This window comes from Marmota flaviventris, chromosome 10 (assembly GCF_047511675.1).
Source record: "Marmota flaviventris isolate mMarFla1 chromosome 10, mMarFla1.hap1, whole genome shotgun sequence".
Lineage (NCBI taxonomy): Eukaryota > Metazoa > Chordata > Mammalia > Rodentia > Sciuridae > Marmota > Marmota flaviventris.
Window position 1 is genome coordinate 94,828,514 of NC_092507.1, and position 20,249 is coordinate 94,848,762.

Here is a 20,249-nt window from a genome sequence, read left to right on the forward strand (position 1 = left end):
GGTTGGGAAAAATCATATCACTCATATGGACTTTGGAAACAAGTAGGAGTGTCCATACTCATATCAAATAAAATAGATTTCAAGCCAAAGTTAATCAAAAGGGATAAAGAGGGACACTACATACTGCTCAAGGGAACCATACACCAACAAGACATAACAATCATAAATATATATGCCCCAAACAATGGTGCAGCTATGTTCATCAAACAAACTCTTCTCAAGTTCAAGAGTCTAATAGATCACCATACAATAATTATGGGAGACTTTAACACACCTCTCTCACCACTGGACAGATCTTCCAAACAAAAGTTGAATACAGAAAGTATAGAACTCAATAATACAATTAATGACCTAGACTTAATTGACATATACAGAATATGCCACCCAACATCAAGCAGTTATACTTTTTTCTCAGCAGCACATGGATCCTTCTCAAAAATAGATCATATATTATGTCATAGGGCAACTCTTAGACATTATAAAGGAGTAGAGATAATTCCATGCATCTTATCTGATCATAATGGAATGAAACTGGAAATCAACGATAAAAGAAGGAAGGAAATATCATGCATCACTTGGAGAATGAACAATAGGTTACTGAATGATCAATGGGTTATAGAAGACATCAAGGAGGAAATTAAAAAATTCTTGGAGATAAATGAAAACACAGATACAACATATCGGAATCTATGGGACACAATGAAAGCAGTTCTAAGAGGAAAATTCATTGCCTGGAGTTCATTCCTTAAAAAAAGGAAAAACCAACAAATAAATGATCTCACACTTCATCTCAAAATCCTAGAAAAAGAAGAGCAAAACAACAGCAAAAGAAGTAGAAGGCAAGAAATAATTAAAATCAGAGCTGAAATTAATGAAATCGAAACAAAAGAAACAATTGAAAAAAATTGACAAAACTAAAAGTTGGTTCTTTGAAAAAATAAATAAGATCGACAGACCCTTAGCCATGCTAACGAAGAGAAGAAGAGAGAGAACTCAAATTACTAGCATACAGGATGAAAAAGGCAATATCACAACAGACACTTCAGAAATACAGAAGATAATTAGAAATTATTTTGAATCCTTATACTCCAATAAAATAGAAGATAGTGAAGGCATCGATAAATTTCTTAAAAGTCATATGATCTACCCAGATTGAGTCAGGAGGATATAGACAACGTATACAGACCAATATCAATCAAGGAAATAGAAGAAGCCATCAAAAGACTACCAACTAAGAAAAGCCCAGGACCGGATGGGTATACAACAGAGTTTTACAAATCCTTTAATGAAGAACTAATACCAATACTTTTCAAGCTATTCCAGGAAATAGAGAAAGAGGGAGAACTTCCAAATTCATTCTACAAGGCCAACATCACCCTGATTCCTAAACCAGACAAAGACACTTCAAAGAAAGAAAACTACAGACCAATATCTCTAATGAATCTAGATGCAAAAATCCTCAATAAAATTCTGGCGTATCGGATACAAAAACATATCAAAAAAATTGTGCACCATGATCAAGTAGGATTAATTCCTGGGATGCAAGGCTGGTTCAATATACAGAAATCAATAAATGTTATTCACCACATCAATAGACTTAAAGATAAGAACCATATGATCATATCGATAGATGCAGAAAAGGCATTCGACAAAGTACAGCATCCCTTCATGTTCAAAACTATTTCTTGTAGAAATAGATAAAGCAATCATGAAATTCATATGGAAAAATAAAAGACCCAGAATAGCAAAAACAACTCTACTATTGCTCTATACTACAGAGCAATAGTAACAAAAACAGCATGGTATTGGTACCAAAACAGGCAGGTGGACCAATGGTACAGAATAGAGGACACAGAAACCAATCCACAAAATTACAACTATCTTATATTTGATAAAGGGGCTAAAAGCATGCAATGGAGGAAGGATAGCATCTTCAACAAATGGTGCTGGGAAAACTGGAAATCCATATACAACAAAATGAAACTGAATCCCTTTCTCTCGCCATGCACCAAAGTTAACTCAAAATGGATCAAGGAGCTAGATATCAAATCAGAGACACGGCGTCTGATAGAAGAAAAAGTTGGCTACGATCTACATACTGTGGGGTCGGGCTCCAAATTCCTCAATAGGACACCCATAGCACAAGAGTTAACAACTAGAATCAACAAATGGGACTTACTCAAACTAAAAAGGTTTTTCTCAGCAAAAGAAACAATAAGAGAGGTAATAGGGAGCCTACATCCTGGGAACAAATCTTTACTCCTCACACTTCAGATAGAGCCCTAATATCCAGAGTATACAAAGAACTCAAAAAATTAAACAATAAGATAACAAATAACCCAATCAACAAATGGGCCAAGGACCTGAACAGACACTTCTCAGAGGAGGACATACAATCAATCAACAAGTACATGAAAAAATGCTCACCATCTGTAGCAGTCAGAGAAATGCAAATCAAAACCACCCTAAGATACCATCTCACTCCAGTAAGATTGGCAGCCATTACAAAGTCAAACAACAAGTGCTGGCGAGGATGTGGGGAAAAGGGTACACTTGTACATTGCTGGTGGGACTGCAAATTGGTGTGGCCAACTTGGAAAGCAGTATGGAGATTTCTTGGAAAGCTGGGAATGGAACCACCATTTGACCCAGCTATTCCCCTTCTCGGTCTATTCCCTAAAGACCTAAAAAGAGCATGCTACAGAGACACTGCTACATCAATGTTCATAGCAGCACAATTCACAATAGCAAGACTGTGGAACCAACCTAGATGCCCTTCAATAGACGAATGGATAAAAAATATGTGGCATTTATACACAATGGAGTATTACTCTGCATTAAAAAATGACAAAATCATAGAATTTGCAGGGAAATGGATGGCATTAGAGCAGATTATGCTAAGTGAAGCTAGCCAATCCCTAAAAAACAAATGCCAAATGTCTTCTTTGATATAAGGAGAGTAACTAAGAACAGAGTAGGGACGAAGAGCATGAGAAGAAGATTAACATTAAACAGGGATGAGAGGTGGGAGGGAAAGGGAGAGAGAAGGGAAATTGCATGGAAATGGAAGAAGACCCTCAGGGTTATACAAAATTACATACAAGAGGAAGTGAGGGGAAAGGGAAAAAAAAACAAGGGGGAGAAATGAATTACAGTAGATGGGGTAGAGAGAGAAGAGGGAAGGGGAGGGGAGGGAAGGGGGGATAGTAGAGGATAGGAAAGGCAGCAGAATACAACAGACACTAGTATGGCAATATGTAAATAAGTGGATGTGTAACCGATGTGATTCTGCAATCTGTATACGGGGTAAAAATGGGAGCTCATAACCCACTTGAATCAAAGTGTGAAATATGATAAGCAAGAACTATGTAATGTTTTGAGTAACCAACAATAAAAAAATAAAAAATAAATAATAAATAAATAAATAAATAAATAAATCTCAAGTTAGGATTCAAGGGAGAGTGGCAGGAAATGTAAAAATAATTTGGTAAATATTAACGATTTAAAATTACTAAATAACTTTACCAAAATTATTATTTAATTTATACATTTTATAATAGATAAAATAAAGAGAATATTTTTAACAGTTATTTGATACTTCTTTCCTTTTAGTAAAAGGTATGATCTCCTTATAACCCAGACATTATCTTATGATTCAGTGATTATGACAATGATAACAATTTGATATTTCACTTCTAGGTTAATCCCAAAATTGGTTTCGTTTTTTCATAAGCAATACAGCCGATGCCTACTGCAGGAAGCAACTTTATGATGTTAGGGGTGATACCCCTGTAAAATCCTCTTTTTCCTTCTTTCTTATATATTTCTTGGATGAGCTGAATCATAGGTGTTTTTTCTTGTTCCACCAGAGCTATAAGTTTAAAAAGATCAGTATAATTCAGTATTTAATCTCTATGTATTAAGATAGTTCAATGATAAATTAGAATTTACAGAAGTTGAAATTACTTCAGAGTATGCTTCTCTCCCTTCATATAGAATAGTCCTGTGCTGTTCAATATGATATCTATAAGACACATGTGGCTACTGAGATTTAATTAAAATTAAATAAAACTAAAAACTGAGCTCCTCAGTCACAGTAGTAACATTTCAAGTGCATGAGAGTCAACCACATATGATTAGTGACCACTGTAGTAAATAGTACAGTTATAAAATATTTCCATAACTGCAGAAAGTTCTATTGAAAAAGCTGAAAGTTTTCACAAAGCATCTCCAAGGAGCATTTGGAATTACATATTATACAGGTAGTTCGATAGAAGAATGGATGTGTGGTAGAATGGAGAGGGAAATGCAATACAAATTAAATATGCAATATAAATTAAATCCCAAGGCCTAACTAAAAAAAGAGGAAGAAAGAGAATGTAAAAGAATCTCACATGCCATGTAAACTCCTTAAATGGTTCACTCAAGAAGATTATGGGATAATGTGAAGTTGTTTATTTTATTTTATTCTTTAAAAGTCATAAAGGTATTTTCTTAAAATCTAAATTTCTAAATTTCACTCTGAGAGGAACAAAGCAGATATCATCCTTCTGATTAATGACCCCTCCTTAAGTAGACTGAATCAATGTAAGTGAGTTCAGTTCCACAAATATATTAAGTTCCCAATGTGGGACATGATGGTGATAGCAGAACCAAGAAGAAAAAACTTTGTTTCTATGGGGTAAACTTTGATTAAGTTTGAAGGGACAAAACCTTTTCTATTGTTCTACGTGGTATTTTTGAATCTAAATAAAAACAAAAACTCCTCAATGAGATCATCAGTTACTGAAGAAAATGTGGAGCATTCCAAAGAGAGCTTTGAAGAAGAAATAAAACCTACAATTCACAAAAGGCTCTAGTCAATTAAATTATTATTTCAAATTTCATGCTTTAAATTAGAGAGTTAAATTTTGCTTTATTTATAAGTTTTTATAAGTTCTTCTGTTTTTGAAATCATTAATTTATACTTATTTAAAAGATACTACTTAATTATTACCTCATTAAAAAGACAAAACTCACCATCAGCCTGCATGCGAGTTCTAATGAGATACAGAGGGAAGCTGACTAACAGACCACAAGTGTGAGACAATGTACTACAGGCCAGCAAAATTATTACCCCAGGGTTTACAGAGTCTTCTGCATAGTGCTTCAGCCAATGATTCTTCAAAAACTGGCAGAGAGAGAATAATAAATATCCTTTTAACTACTACGCAACTCTAAGATGAATAAACTTTAGTACAGAGAGGCTACTGCACTGACATATCAAGGACAGGATGCACAAATGTTTTCAAATAAGTAACCTGAATTTTGAGTTCTCATATGTTTGTGTTTCTCTGTGTGTTTTATTTTTTTATTTATTTTTATTTTTTGTTGTTTTTTAGGGGGGGTATTTTGTTTTGTTTTCCTTTGCTTATTTATTTTGGTTTTAAAGATAGAGACCAGAACAAAGTTCTGAAGATTCTCAGAGATTAACAAAATATTATAGAGAGGAAGACTGCACAATCTACTACAGGTTAATGAAACCACACTTTCTCAGTTTTTAAGAGAGACTCTCTTTCCAAATTTTCTTTTCCTTGAATAAAAGTGGCTGGAAAAAATATTTATAAATAATAGGCTTAAAACATCACTGAGTGCTTTTAAAACTGTTCATTTATAAAGGGTAGCAGCTACTTTATTATTATGTACTGACAATTATCCAAATGTAGAATTTGATGTTTTAAAAAATAAATTCCATAATGTCTTTCCATGGTACACACTTATTACAATCATGTAATAATAAAAAGAGAAGTAGTACACTGGTATGAAAGCTACAGATATTAAACTGTAGACATAAAAGAATGGAGAAAGCCCATTTCTTCTGTTTATACAGAAGCAACACATTTATTTTAATAAGATCACAGAAACCAGGAAACACAAAGGAAAGGAAAATATGTGCCATAATATTCATACTCTAAACATCTACAAAAATATAATTTATTTGTTATAGTGATAAATGCGATGAGCTATTTTTCACATGATGGAGGTACTGCTTGCCAAAAATACTACAGGCCTATGCCTAGAAAGCTCTCCTTTCCATATTGAGAATGAAATCTGAGTTATTCTAATCATACACTCCCACCTAGTTCTTACATACAAATGGTGAATGTTGTTAAAATGATTTTCCTGAGACAGGTGTAGGAAATGACTGGCTAAAAGGGAGTATCCTAGAGTCCTGCCTCATCAGGACAGCACTGTCAGGATTTTTAGCCTATCTCCATGCTGGCTCTCATTTCCAACCCAGGTATTTCTCCCCTCAGGTCTAATCTTCCTAGATGGCAATGATATGTTCATGTTCTCAATCTTACCTGCACACAGATTCTTCTGGGCAGTCAAAAAACCTGGATCCCAGACTTCTTCCTGGGATGATTAAGTCAGAAAGTCTCAGGAAATAGCTCAACAATCTTATTTTTTAAAAGATCTACATATAGATGATTTCAATTTTGCATCCAGGGTTGAAAACCACTATATTATTGGAATATCTATCTATAATCCTTACCAAGAAGTAATTCACCAAAAAAACCCTAAAATTATTAGTTATTATTATTTTGTTTTATATGTAAATATAAAATTATTTTGTTTTACATGTAAATATAAAATAACTTATATTTTATATTTACATATAAAACAAAAATAAAAACATTCAGTTCACTCCTCAGTCAAAAGCTGCTTAATGAAAAGTGATTTATAATCAAGTTTTTAGAATAAAAACCTGTTGTGCATATTCTCAAATTTAACTCATAACGTCACATTTTGAGAAAGAACTCACCTCATAAACAGCAAGATCTATGCCTGCATAAGGTACAATGCCTAGCAAGTTAGGAACATAGCCTTTAAATAAAGCTCGGATACCCTCTTGTTTCAGAAGCTTCATGCCACAGTCGACAATCCCTGAATACTCTCCAGTGTTAGCCACAGCCAGTCTAGTCTTTATTACCTATATATGAAAGAACATAAGAAATATATATTTATTAGATTCACTCTGCTAATCTAGCAAACTAGTGAGGCTTATTGTACCATGATGTTTACAAACTTTTATAGAAACCAAAAAGAAAACAACCATAAACAATAACTATAATTTTTCAACAGCTAGGTCTTACTTAGCAACAGCAAATACATTAAAAATATTCAAACAAGAAAATTAAGCAGTGTGCTTTTAATGTGCTATAAGGCAACATGTTCTGAAACAAATTCATTTGAAATAAAAAAACCCAAAATATGTGGCCATGTTAATGTGAAAAAACAATAGGAAAAAAATTCTATATATGCTTAAAATGTACACTGAGGGAAATAGTAAGACCTATAATATATAACTTAAAATAACTCTTTGCTCTTAAAGTAGTGACATCACAGAAACTACAAAGACAACAGCAGGCTCCAGCTGACTCTGTAAATATTCCCAAGCCAGATACAATTCTAATAGTCTCATTCCTTGTCTTAATTTCCATTAACTTAATTAAAAGCCACTCTATACATGCTTGGAGAAATTGCTCTCTCAAACAGGGAAGACAAAAAATAATAAATTTTGTCTTGTTTGGGCAAACTACATAACTTGGTGGGGCTGCCTCTGTTCCATCAATAGGAAGTCTTTTGCTTCATGAATCTTTCTGCAGAACCCATTCTTAAAATTTTCTGTCTTCTCCAAGGAAGTGTGCTTTCCTCTTACACAAGTGAATCTTCACTGTCATGCTTTTATTTTCTCTTCTTATTCCCTAAATTAAGATCTCAAAGGTTTTTTTCTCAGCATTAAAAAAGAAAGAAAGCAACAAAACAAAACCCTTGCATTTTCCTTAGGCAATCTCATGGCTTCAATTAACACCTCTCTGCAGATGGTATGCCAAGATTTGAAATCTCAAGTCTCAGTATCATATTTGCAACTGCCTGCTGAAAAGAATAACTTGGTTGTCCCACCAACTGCTACAATTAAATAAATGTAGATCTGATCTCATCTAGTTCCCTTCCTCATCCTCTACCTCTATTAGGACTCTAACCTAGACACAACTCTTCTAACACTCAGGCACACAGCCCACAGACTTTTTCACTTTGTTCCTTCCAGTTTTTCCTATTTTCCATTTTTCAAGTTGTCCATTCTCACAAGAGCTCTAAGAGGAGTCAATTTTCCCTATAATTTGAGCTCTTATTATCATTTCCCTGACTGAGGGAATGATCTCTCTAATCTCTTCTCAAAAAAAAAAAAAGTGAGACAAAGAAAAAGAAAAAAAATGGATACAATAACCAAGATCACATTGCAGGCTCCAAAGTCTTTAATGGCTTCTAATTTTTTGAGGAATGAAAGTTAAATTCAAGAGGCTTTCCTATTGGGTCCCAACCTTTCACTTAAAAGTCCAGTCCAAAACTAAACACACTGACATTTTTAACCTCCATTCCTTTGCTCAAGCTGTTATGTCTGCCTAAAATGCCTTTACTCATAATCCTTGCATGCCAAATTCTAAGCCATGCTCACACATTTTATTCCCCGCTTTCATGAAATCCCTAGCTAAAAATAATTTCTCCCCTTTGAGTTTCCATAACATGGTATATGGATCTCTCTCCTAGAATTTACTGTTTCTATTTTGAATCATCATTAATGTTGTATTTATTTTCCCTTCTACTATAAATTACATGATCAAAATCCCTGTCCAACTCTTTTCTGGATCCCGCATAACAGCTAGCTAAGTAAAACAGCTAAACTTAGTGGGTACGCTATCCAAATTTCCCTGATTACTAAACAAATGATTCTATCCATCCATCAATCAAACAATAAATTACTGTCTATCTCCAATACTATCTTTGTTTTAAAAAAACACTGAGTTCAAGTGACATGAGATTTAAAATCTGTAGCTATAAAACAATTTATTACATTATTATATAAAATACTTATCTGGAATTCATTCATAAGAAGTTATAATTTGCATTAAAACATGGTTTTAGTTAAAATTTTATACTAATACATACCTCCATGGGGTAAATACAGGTCTGGGCAGTTGCTCCAGCCAATGAACCAGCTATAAATCTTTCAAAAATTCCTGTATTAGAAAAAACTAAGCCATCAAAACTAAGCCATTTCTTAAACTGTGCAAACAAAAGTATTAAAATGTATAGTATTAATGAAATGTAATACATACCTTTCTAAATTTATAACATTAATAGTATAAATTTATGTTAAAACATATCAGATAACTGACATTAGCACAACCCAGTAGAATACCTGATTCCAATTACTTGTATTTATTACAAAGTTAAGTAAAAGTCCTCTATTCAGTCTCCTTTTTCCTTTTTCTTTGTGGAATAAACTAATAGGAGTGTTAAATTACTTAAACATATTCATGAATGTGTTATTTCATATGTGGCATGCAAATTACACAAAGGGGACAAGGATTGTATTATTTTCTCCCCCTGGTACTGGTGATTAAACCCAGGGGCAATCTATGACTTACTTATACCTACAGACTTTGTTTTTTTAAGACAGGATCTCACTAAACTGCCCAGACTGACTTTGAACTTGTGATCCTTCTGCCTCAGCCTCCTGAGTAGCTGGGATTAACAGGCAGACACCACCATGCCTGACAGGATTGTACCTTTTATCACTTTTTAGCATCATGCTTTACACATAGAAAACACTTAACATTGTTTGGTTACTGGATAATCAGGAACAGTAACAACATGAGAGGCTCTTTTTGTTATAAGGCATAGTTTATTCCAGTTAGCTCAAGTAATGGGTAAGCTATTATAAAAACATGTAGAAAAAAGGAAAACAGAAATCTAAACCTAAAAGTGAAGTTTTAACAAGAACTAATGTAAATCATAACACATGAATGGAATATGTAATTTAAATGAGAAATGAACCATGAACAAAGCCCACCCCCTTTCATGTTCTTACAAACATATCTTCAGTATATCACTCAAACCTATTAAAATTCTCATGTGTCCTGGGAATCCCCCTATCTTCAGAGAACCAAGCAATCATTAGAGGTTAGGGCATGAAAGGAAAAGGGAATGGCTAGACTTTCTTGTCAAAGGAAGAGGGCTTTCAGTGGGTAGAATAAAAGAAAAGGTCTTTGAAGGGGTTGACGAGAAAGCCTGAACATAAGCTTAAATATCTGACTTTACCACCTACTCTAAAAGAGCCACTTCACTCAGTTGAAAACCAAAATGGACTACCAGTAGCTGCTGAGGAACCATCTAAAATATTTTTTTTTTTTTACAGATGACCTTTGGGAACACTTAACATTGTAGCCCTTCCAAACAGAATGACATCAGAGTAAATGTAGCCAAGAAGAACCTAACTTTTACACTTAATGGTTTTATTTCAATATTTCATATATTTTAATAAACTTACTTATGTGAATATAATTTAATTTTAAAGTATTTGGGAAATATATTTAGTACAGTTGTGCCTGAGAAAAGGAAAGAAAAAAATAATTTTCTAGTTTTACAGATGCTTCCAAAATTCTGTCTAAAGATTCATTAATCTACAGTTACTCAGCTGCAAAATATTACTTCTGATCCACAGACTTTGTATATGAACTATTAAATCCATTAGATTGACAACAATTCCTGCCACCTACTTATTTCCACATTTTTATTGGTGCATTATACTTGCACATATTGATAGGCTCTGTTGTTACATGTGTACATGCATACAATGTAACAATATAATTTGGCCAGTGTCACCCCCCAGCACTTCCACCCTCTCTTCCTGCCTCCTGCCCCCTGGTCCCTTTCCTCTACTGATCTCCCTTTGATTCTCATGAGATCTGCCCCCACCTTTCTTTTCCTCTTCTTCTCCAGCTTCCACATATGAAAGAAAATATAGGACCCTGACTGTGTAAGTTTAACTTATTTTGCTTAACATGGTGGTCTCTAGTTCCATCCATTTTCCTGCAATTAACATAATTTCATTTTTCTTTATGGCTAAATAAATCTCTTTTGTATATGTATACCATGTTTTATTTATCCATTCACCTGCTGATGGACACCTAAGCTTAGTTCCATAGTTCCATCATTGTGAACTGTGCTGCTATAAACATGGGTATTCATGTATCTCTGTAGTATGATGACTTTAATTCTCAGGATAAATACTGAGGAGTAGTGTAGCTGGGTCATATGGTGGTTCCATGCCTAGTCTTTTAAGGATCCCCAATATTGACTTCCATAGTGGTTGTATTAATTTATAATCCCACCAAGAGTGTAAAAGGGTTCATTTTTATCCATATCCTCCCCAGTGTTTATTATTTTTTGTATTCTTAAAATATTTTCCCATATTTTTATTTGTTCTTTTTAGATATACATGACAGAAGAGTATATTTTGACATATTATACATACATGGAGTATATCTTATTCTAATTAGTATCCCATTCTTGTGGTTGTACATGATATGGAGTTACAGTGGTTGTGCATTCATATATGAACATAGGAATTACTTGTATTCTTGATGATTGCCATTCTGACTGGTGTGAGATGAAATCTCAGTGTAGTTTTAGTTGGCAATTCCCTAATTGCTAATGATGTTGACCATTTTTAAATATATTTGTTGACCATTTGTGCATTTCTTCTTTTGATGATGTCTAACTCATTTTCCCATTAATTAATTGGGTTATTAGATTTTTTAGTGTAGAGGTTTTTAAAAATTCTTTATATATTCAAGACATTAATCTTCTGTAGAAGAGTAGTTAGTGAAGATTTTCTTCCATTCTGTAGGTTCTCTCTTCCCATTCATAATTATTTCCTTTGCTGTGTAGAAGTTTTTAATCTGATGCCATCCTATTGATTAACTCTTCTGCACCTACACTAAAACAACTAATTTAATGAGAACATCATTTTCTTACTCAAGAATTTATCTTTTAAGGGAACCTGATCATATGTGAAAGCAGTCAATATTCCTCTGAATGACAACGTGACTCAAGTATTTTGTTATAGTAACAGGAAGCTGTATTTTCTAATACAGAAAATAGGTACTAAGAAATGAGACCATTGAGAATTTTAATAGGTACATGTAGAAAAATGTAGAAAATCAACTCAAACAAATTAAAGACTTAAGACGTAAAACTAAAATTATTAGAGGAATATCTTCTTTTATAAGTGATATATCTTTATTAAAGTTGAATTAAAATTAAATGTTTCATATAAAACATTGGAGGGAGCTTCTTGATAATGATCACAGTAATGATTTTTCAGATATGACCTCAAATTACAGGCAACAAAAACAAAAATAAACAAGTAGAGCATTATTAAACTATAAAATGTATGCACAGCAAAAGGAATAATCAACAAAGTGGATTTAAAAAGCAAACGACAGAGTAGAAAAAATAAACACAAACCATATATTTGGTAAAGAATTAATATCCAAGATATATAAGGAACTACTATAACTCAATAGCAAAAGATACAAATAATCTGATTTTAAAATGGACAAATGTCTTGAATAAACATTTCTTCAAAGAAAACATACAAATGGCCAACAGTTATATGAAAAGGTGCACACCATTCATCTTCAGGGAAATACAAACTCAAACCACAAGGACATATCTCCTCACAACTGTTAGAATGACTATTATCATAAAGTCCAAAGATGATAATATGGAGATTCCCATAAAAACTAAAAATATAACTACCTTTTATTTTACTGGTTTTATATTTGTTATTTTTAGATATTCATGACAAAGGGTATATTTTGACATATTATATATATATGGAGTGCAACCTATTATAATTTTGATCCAATTCTTGTGGTTGTGAATAATGTAGAGTCACAGTGGTCATATATTCATATATGAGCATAGGAAAGTTATGTCCGATTCATTCTACTGTCTTTCCTGTTCCCATTCTCCCTCCCTTCTTTTTGTCTAATCCAATGAATTTCTATACTTCCCCTTCCTTCCCTTCCTTGTTATGTGTTAGCATCCATATATCAGTGAGAACATTCAGCCTTTGATTTCTGGGGTACTGGCTTATTTCACTTAGCGTGACATTCTCCAGTTCCATCCATTTACTGGCAAATTCTTCTTTATAGCTGAGTAGTATTCCATTGTGTATATATACCACACTTTCTTTATCCATTCATCTGTTGAAGGGCATGTAGGTTGGTTCCATAGCTTGGCTATGGTGACTTGAACTGCTGTAAACACTGATGTGGCTACATCACTGTAGTATGCTAATTTTAAGTCCTTTGGGTATAAGTCAAGGAGTGGAATGGGTTAAATGGTGGTTCAACCCCAAGTATAACTACCTTTTGATCCAGTAATCATACTTCTGCATATGTATATATCCAAAGGAAATAAAATCAGTATCTCAAAAAAGATATCTGCAGTTCTGTGTTTATTTCAGCATTATTCACAATAGCCCAAATATGAAAGAAACCTAAATGTCCACTGATGAATAGATAAAGAAAACATGGTATATGTACAACACAATTATAAGATACACAGAAAATTTAAAAGACTGAATAGTCTTTTAAATAGTAAGTAAATCCTGCCATTTTTAACAATATGAATGAACTTGGAAAACATTATGCTAAATCAAATAAACCAGATGCCAAAAGACAAACATTATTTTGTATGTGCAATCTGAAGGTAAAATGATTGTTGGCAAGAGGAGAAATGGGGGGATGTTGATCAAGGGACACAAAGTTTCACTTATACAAGATAAATGAATTTTAGAGATCTCTTATATAACAGTGAATATAGTTAACAATATTGTATTGTACACTTGAAATTTGCTAATAGGATAGATATGTATATGTACTCATATATTAAAACATAAATTATGTTTATACCATAAATAAACTATTTTAATTTTCAATTACACATCAATAAACCAGAGGGAGAAGACGAAAAACAATATAAGAAATAATAGCATCACTTGATGTCAAAGAATCAACTAGTATTTTTTTAAGTTAAAAGTTTACAGGAGAAATTCATGTGATTCATTTTGATATTTCTAAAATGATTTATGTACAGAAAAGAATTCAGCATGCAAGAGAGTGGTGTCCCTTGAAAGTCCTGTTTGCAAAGTTCTCCCTTGGCTTCTATTTGGGAACTTGGATTTGGGGAGGGTTCCCATCATTCTCTGACAAGAATGGCTCACTGTGCATAAACTCTTTACACAGACAATATAACTTATGCTGAATGCCTGCTTGTTTTGATACATGCTAGGCAGAGAGACCAGCCCTAATAAACCTTGGGCACAAAGACTCTAACGAGTTTCTCTGGTAAAGATCATTTTATATGTGTTGTCACAATTCATTGCTGAAGTAATCAAGCAAGAGCTCTGGAAAAGGACCTTTTTGAAAGCCTACTTCTGGTTTCCTCTGAACTTCATCCCATCCACCTTTGCTCTTCGTCAATATTGCTTTGTATCTTTTCATTGTAATAAATCAGCTATAAGGAGGTCTATATGCTAGAGTCCTGGAAGAGCTCTTAACCCCGTGAGGTGATGTACCCTGGAAAGGCTAGCAGGAACCAAGATGAGGCCAAAGATAAGAAGTGGGAAACCTGCTGCTTTCTCTAGTCAAGTCTTGTTCTAAACAGGGAAAGTGTGTCCATGGTTGCTTATTGCCAGTGTGGCAGACTAGAAAGAACTGTGAAGCCAAAGTCCTAATTAATAATGAACAGTGCATCACTGGAGCACTCTCTGTGTTGTCCTGTGTCACCATGAGTAGTGAGGATGGCATATTGATGACTTAAGGTCTAGGCCATTTTTTCCCACCTGTATGTGATATCACAAATAACAACCTATATGTTCCTGGTAACAATAAGGAATACACAGACTTTCCTGCTTCTTTTGTACTTTTATAACATGTTGTTTTTGTACACTAAATTGGACGAACCCTCCTTAAATTTCAACATCTAATTCTTTAAAATATTTTTTGGTTGTTGATGGACCTGTGTTTTATTTACTTATATGTGGTGCTGAGGATCAAACCCTCACACATGCTAAGCAAGCGCTCTACCACTGAACCACAACCCAGCTCCCAAGAACTAATTTTGATAGAAGTAAAGTCTAGAAGAGCAGATCAACTATTTCTATCTTGTTTACTCATGTAGCCCAAGACTACAGCATAAGACCTTGCTCACGGTAGCCACAGAATAAATATTGGAATCCAGGAAATTGCCAAAATTCAAAACCTATTGTAAGCAAGATTTTCTACATCTGCATGCTTCCTGATATCACGATATTCAGGACTACTAACTTCAACTGGATCCTTTGTACCCAGCAATCTTATTTCCAATTTAGGGTACAAAATTTCCTCTATAAGCACTTTAATTGCCATATGCAAAAAAAAAATTTTAAAGAATTACTACAAGGTATACAATTAAGATGAAAAGTTTGAGCCACATTCAAAGCATTCTTGGGCACTTATGTGACACAAATAACATATAATATTCAAAAGTAAATGTAGTTCATCTCAAAGTAAATTATCTAAGCCTCTGAAGTAAAATCCTAAATCAGATTAACAAATTTTTTAATTCAATGTATATTTCTCATCTGTTATTCACTTGATTAAATTGAGATTAATCCTTTACTTAGTAATAAATGAACTGAAACATTTAATTCCACAAAACATTCAAATTATTTAAAGGAAAAACCAATTATGAAATGTTTTTATGTCACATTATGACAGTGAAATTAGAAGAATTACTAACAAACATCAGTTTTGATGATATAATGTTATCCATGCAGCCTTTCTTTGTAGATAATAGCAATATACAACCAGTCATCAAATGAAAATAAAATTAATGTTTACATTGATAACTATTGCTTATTCCCGTTTTCTCTTTCATAAAAGTCTAAATTTTTATATTACATTAAAACCTAATCTTCATTTAAAATTCCTTAGCCAATAACATTTACCTGTTCATAGGCCCCAATCTTGAGTGCCGTCTCTGGTGCAATTTTGATAATATTTGTACCATTTCCTCGCCAAAGAGAAAAAATTCCTCCTTCGTTTACCATCTGCTCAAACACACTCATCAACCTCATTCTTCTTGTCTTTAAACTATGAACCTGGAAATAAATAGAAAATCTATTTATTCTTCAGTTTATTTTTCTGACAATATAGCATTGGTATTACTAATGACATAATTATACATACATATATGAATTCATAATTTTTCAATCCCCAATTTAATTTTCCTTCAGTGACATATAAAATTGATATATTAATATTTTCTTGTATCCAAACATATATTTTAATCATAGCAGTCCCCCTATATCCATAGTTTGAATTCCATGGTTTCCATGGTCCAAATATATTAAATGGAAAATAACAAAAATAAATCATTTATATGTTTTAAATTACATACCATTCTATGCAGCATGATAAAATCAGGCTGTCCAGCTCCACTCTATCCTCCAGGGTCATGAATCACCACTTTGTCCAGTATATCCACGCTATGTACATAACCCACCCATTAATCACTTAGTAGCCATCTTGGTTATCACATTTACTGTTCTGGAATTACCACAATGCTTATGTTCAAGTTACCCTTATTTCACTTAATAATGGTCCCAAAGTACAAGAGTAGTGATGTTTGCAATTTGGATATGTCAAAGAAACACTGTAACGTGCTTCCTAGGTGAAAGTCACATAACTTTCATTATAGTATAATATTGTAATTGTTATACTTTATTATTATCAGTTGTTGTTGTTAATCTCTTACTGTACCTAATTTAAAAATTAAATTTTATCATGGGCATATATATAGGATAAAACATTGTACATATACGTTTTGTACTATCTGAAGTTTTAGTCAACCACTGAAGGTATTGGAATATAATAAAAAATCAAAGAAAAGAATAACTTATGGAAGACAGAAATAAATTAATATTATAAGATTGTAACAGTACATTTAAATATGCACTGAAAAAAGAATGAATGAAAACGTATTGAGCTTTTCAATAATGTATACTTAGGGGTATCGCAGTATTAGGAATTGAACTGTACCCCTCAAGATTCATATATTAAAGTCCTAATTCCTATTCCTTCAGAATGACCTAATTTGGAGATAAGGTCTTTACAGATATAATCAAATTATAATGAGATCCTCATGGTGTACTGTAATTTATACAACTGCTATCCTTATAAAAAGGAGAAATTTTGGTACAGAGATGTAACATAGATTAGGAGAAGAGTAACCAGGAACAGACTCTCGCTCATATCCCTCAGAAAGAACTGACCCTGATAACACCTTAATTTTGGACTTTAAGCCTCCAGAATTATGAGACAATAGATTTCTGTTGTTTAAGCCCACTTGTGGTACTTTGTTATAGAATTTCTAGCAAAGGAACACATGAGAATTACAGATCATTTTAATGTCTGCCTTTATGATTTTCTGTTTTCCTATTTTTTCTAATATATTATTTTATAATAAGATGTTATTTTTAAGAAAGTGAAAGTTAAATTGTAGTAAAGCACCCTCTAAGAGAACAATAATGAGCAAGCAAGGCAAAATGGGCATTCTCATCTTCTGTTAGAACAAATCTGAAAAATAATTTAGCTGTATATGTGTGCATGCATGCACACACAAATACACACAGCCTTAAATATGTTCATCATTAAACTTTCAGGAATTTTTCTGAACAAATAATCCTAAAATGAAAAAAGGTTCAGGTAATGATGTTCTGTCCATCACAAAATTATGAATAACAGTTTTAAAAGAGGAGAATTTAGGTCATCTACATGCATAAGAAACTTTTAAATGACAAAATAAGGTATGACACTTCCACTTGAAATATTACCTAGTCATTACAAACTGTATTTGAAGAATATGAAGTAATGTGAATATGACCATGTTATACTATTAATCGCAAAAAAGATCAATTATTTAAAAGTAATCACTATTCTGCAAAAAAACATAAAAAGACAAGAGGTAATACACTAAGGCATTATTAATAACTATTCTGAGTGATGAGAAGATAGATAACTTCTTTCTACTGTCCTATTTTCCAGATTTTTTGTAGGCATGTATTTATTTTCTTTTGAAAATAAAGTATTTAAAACTCAAAACAAATAGCTAAAGAAAATTAAATATGTCTTTGATGAAATAGTAATAGTTCTACTTTCTCATCTTTTTTCTCTACAAAAAAATGACAGCCTTCATTTTGTGTACTATGTAACAGACATTATGCTAAACACTTCATAAAACCTAATTTATTTTCCCCTCATTTCCATGTGTGGGGAGTGAGGGGTGAGGGGGATCCAACCCAAGGCCTCATCCATGCTAGGCCAAGTTGTCCACCACTAAGTTACCCACCCCCTAGCCAAATCCAACCACCTCCCTGCATTAAAATAACTCTGGTGAGATGATTCTCATTTTATAGCCCCAACAGGGAGTGGTCAAATAAAGTATATCAAAGATAAAGTATATCAAAGTCTGAATTCAAACCCAGGACTCTCTGACTATAAATCCTTGCAATTAAGCTGTTTTAGACATGTGTCTTTTTGTATTTCACAGTATTCCTTTTCAGATGCATGAAGCTCAAAGAGTAATACTTCCTTTAGTAAGAGGGCAAGTTTTAATGAACCTATTTCACTGCCCAATATATTTATAAATGAAAGCCTAAACAATCAGAACAGTGTAAAAGGACAGACTTCTTCCTTCCCTCCCTCCTTCTCCCACTTCCTAATCTTCCCTTCATTTTCCCTTCCTCTCTACTTTTGCCTCCCTATTTCTAACTCATTTCCCCCCATCATCTTCCCTCCTTTTGTCCTATTTATTCTCCATGTTTATTTTCTTTTCTGTCTCCCATCCTCTTCTCTTTCCCTTTTCTTTTTTCATTCTTTCCACACCTCCTCTATTTGGTACATACCTTTTCACTCTCCCTAATCCAGTCCATTTTCTTCTGCTCAGAAAACGGATCATCACTGCTTTCTGTCTCTATGACACCCATATAGTTTATATCTTTCACAGAACAAAAACTTAGAAGTGACAATGATTAATTTCAATATCACCATACCACCACCACCACCACCACCACCATCATCATCATCATCATCATCATCATCATCATCATCATCATCATCGCATAGCTATGTTGTGGAGTATCTCTATCAGGTTCTGGATCAAAAACCTGGTTTCCTCAGTAACTTTGCTTCTCAGAAAATAAAAAAATGAGGTGTAAATGGAAAATATACAGTATAGTACGTTGCTACACAGAGACATATTGGGAGATGATCTTTAGCAAATAAACCCAGTGAAGAAACCAGGTTTTTGATCTTTATATGTAATAGAGAATTTTGGAGTGTTACTCTTTCCTAACAACTGACTGAATTTAGTCACTAACTGGGGAATCAAACACTCAGAAGGATGATGGGTTGTCTTATTACCTTACTTCAAAGTGTGTTCCCAACACTTAGTCTGTTGAATTAAAGGTCGTTATTTCTACTAGATACATTAACCAAGATATCATTATATATTTATGTGATAAGTGATCTGGATACATTAACCAAGATATCATTATACATTTATGTGAGAAGTGATAAGGACAGGGAAAATGGTATGTACTCCCTTTAGGTGTTCCCACAGTACTATGTGTATTCTCTGGATACAGAATAACATAGGTCTCATGTTTCATTACTTACTTGCCTAATTATTGCCTTTTATTATTACTTGCCTAGTTATCTATTTTCCCCTCAATTCTCTAATTCTAAATATTGTGTCTAACTTACTACTGTAGCCCCTAATGCCTAATAAGTATCTATTATACAATGGGTCCTAAGTAAATATATGTGAAATGAATATATGAAGCCTTTTTTCCCTAAAAGCTATCCTTCAAAGTCTTTATTTTCTAAAAAATTATATATTTATGTAAATATAGTTTGTAAGATATCAAAAAATCTTGGATTGAGCAGAAGTATAGATAAATTACTTAGCTCTTATTTATGTAACACTATAGTTTTTACACAATTCACAAGTATAGATAAATTACTTAGCTCTTATTTATGTAACACTATAGTTTTTACACAATTCACAAGTATAGATAAATTACTTAGCTCTTATTTATGTAACACTATAGTTTTTACACAATTCATACTGTTTCCATTACCAAAATGTTACCAATATTAACAACAACAACAACAACAAAAAACAAATACAGTAAGACACCCAGGTATGTAAATTTATTACAAAATTTAAATTCACCAGATTATATATTATTTATTTGTATATCCTTGCAGAGAAAGTATGCACCAAATAGTAAATTTTAATTATGG

At 33.0% G+C, this 20,249-nt stretch overlaps 1 protein-coding gene across 1 annotated transcript in view; it reads right to left on the reverse strand.

Annotated features, from left to right (window-relative positions):
• Nucleotides 1-3,695: 3,695 nt before the first annotated feature.
• Nucleotides 3,696-20,249, reverse strand: part of LOC114098919 (mitochondrial adenyl nucleotide antiporter SLC25A24-like) — a 51,212-nt gene continuing 34,658 nt past the window's right edge. Inside the window, exons 6-10 of the mRNA XM_027943157.2 lie at nt 15,890-16,042; nt 8,992-9,108; nt 6,806-6,973; nt 5,020-5,170; nt 3,696-3,871 (exon numbers count right to left, since the gene is read on the reverse strand). Coding sequence (XP_027798958.2) covers nt 3,696-3,871; nt 5,020-5,170; nt 6,806-6,973; nt 8,992-9,108; nt 15,890-16,042 — 765 coding nt within the window. The remainder of the gene's footprint in view (nt 3,872-5,019; nt 5,171-6,805; nt 6,974-8,991; nt 9,109-15,889; nt 16,043-20,249) is intronic.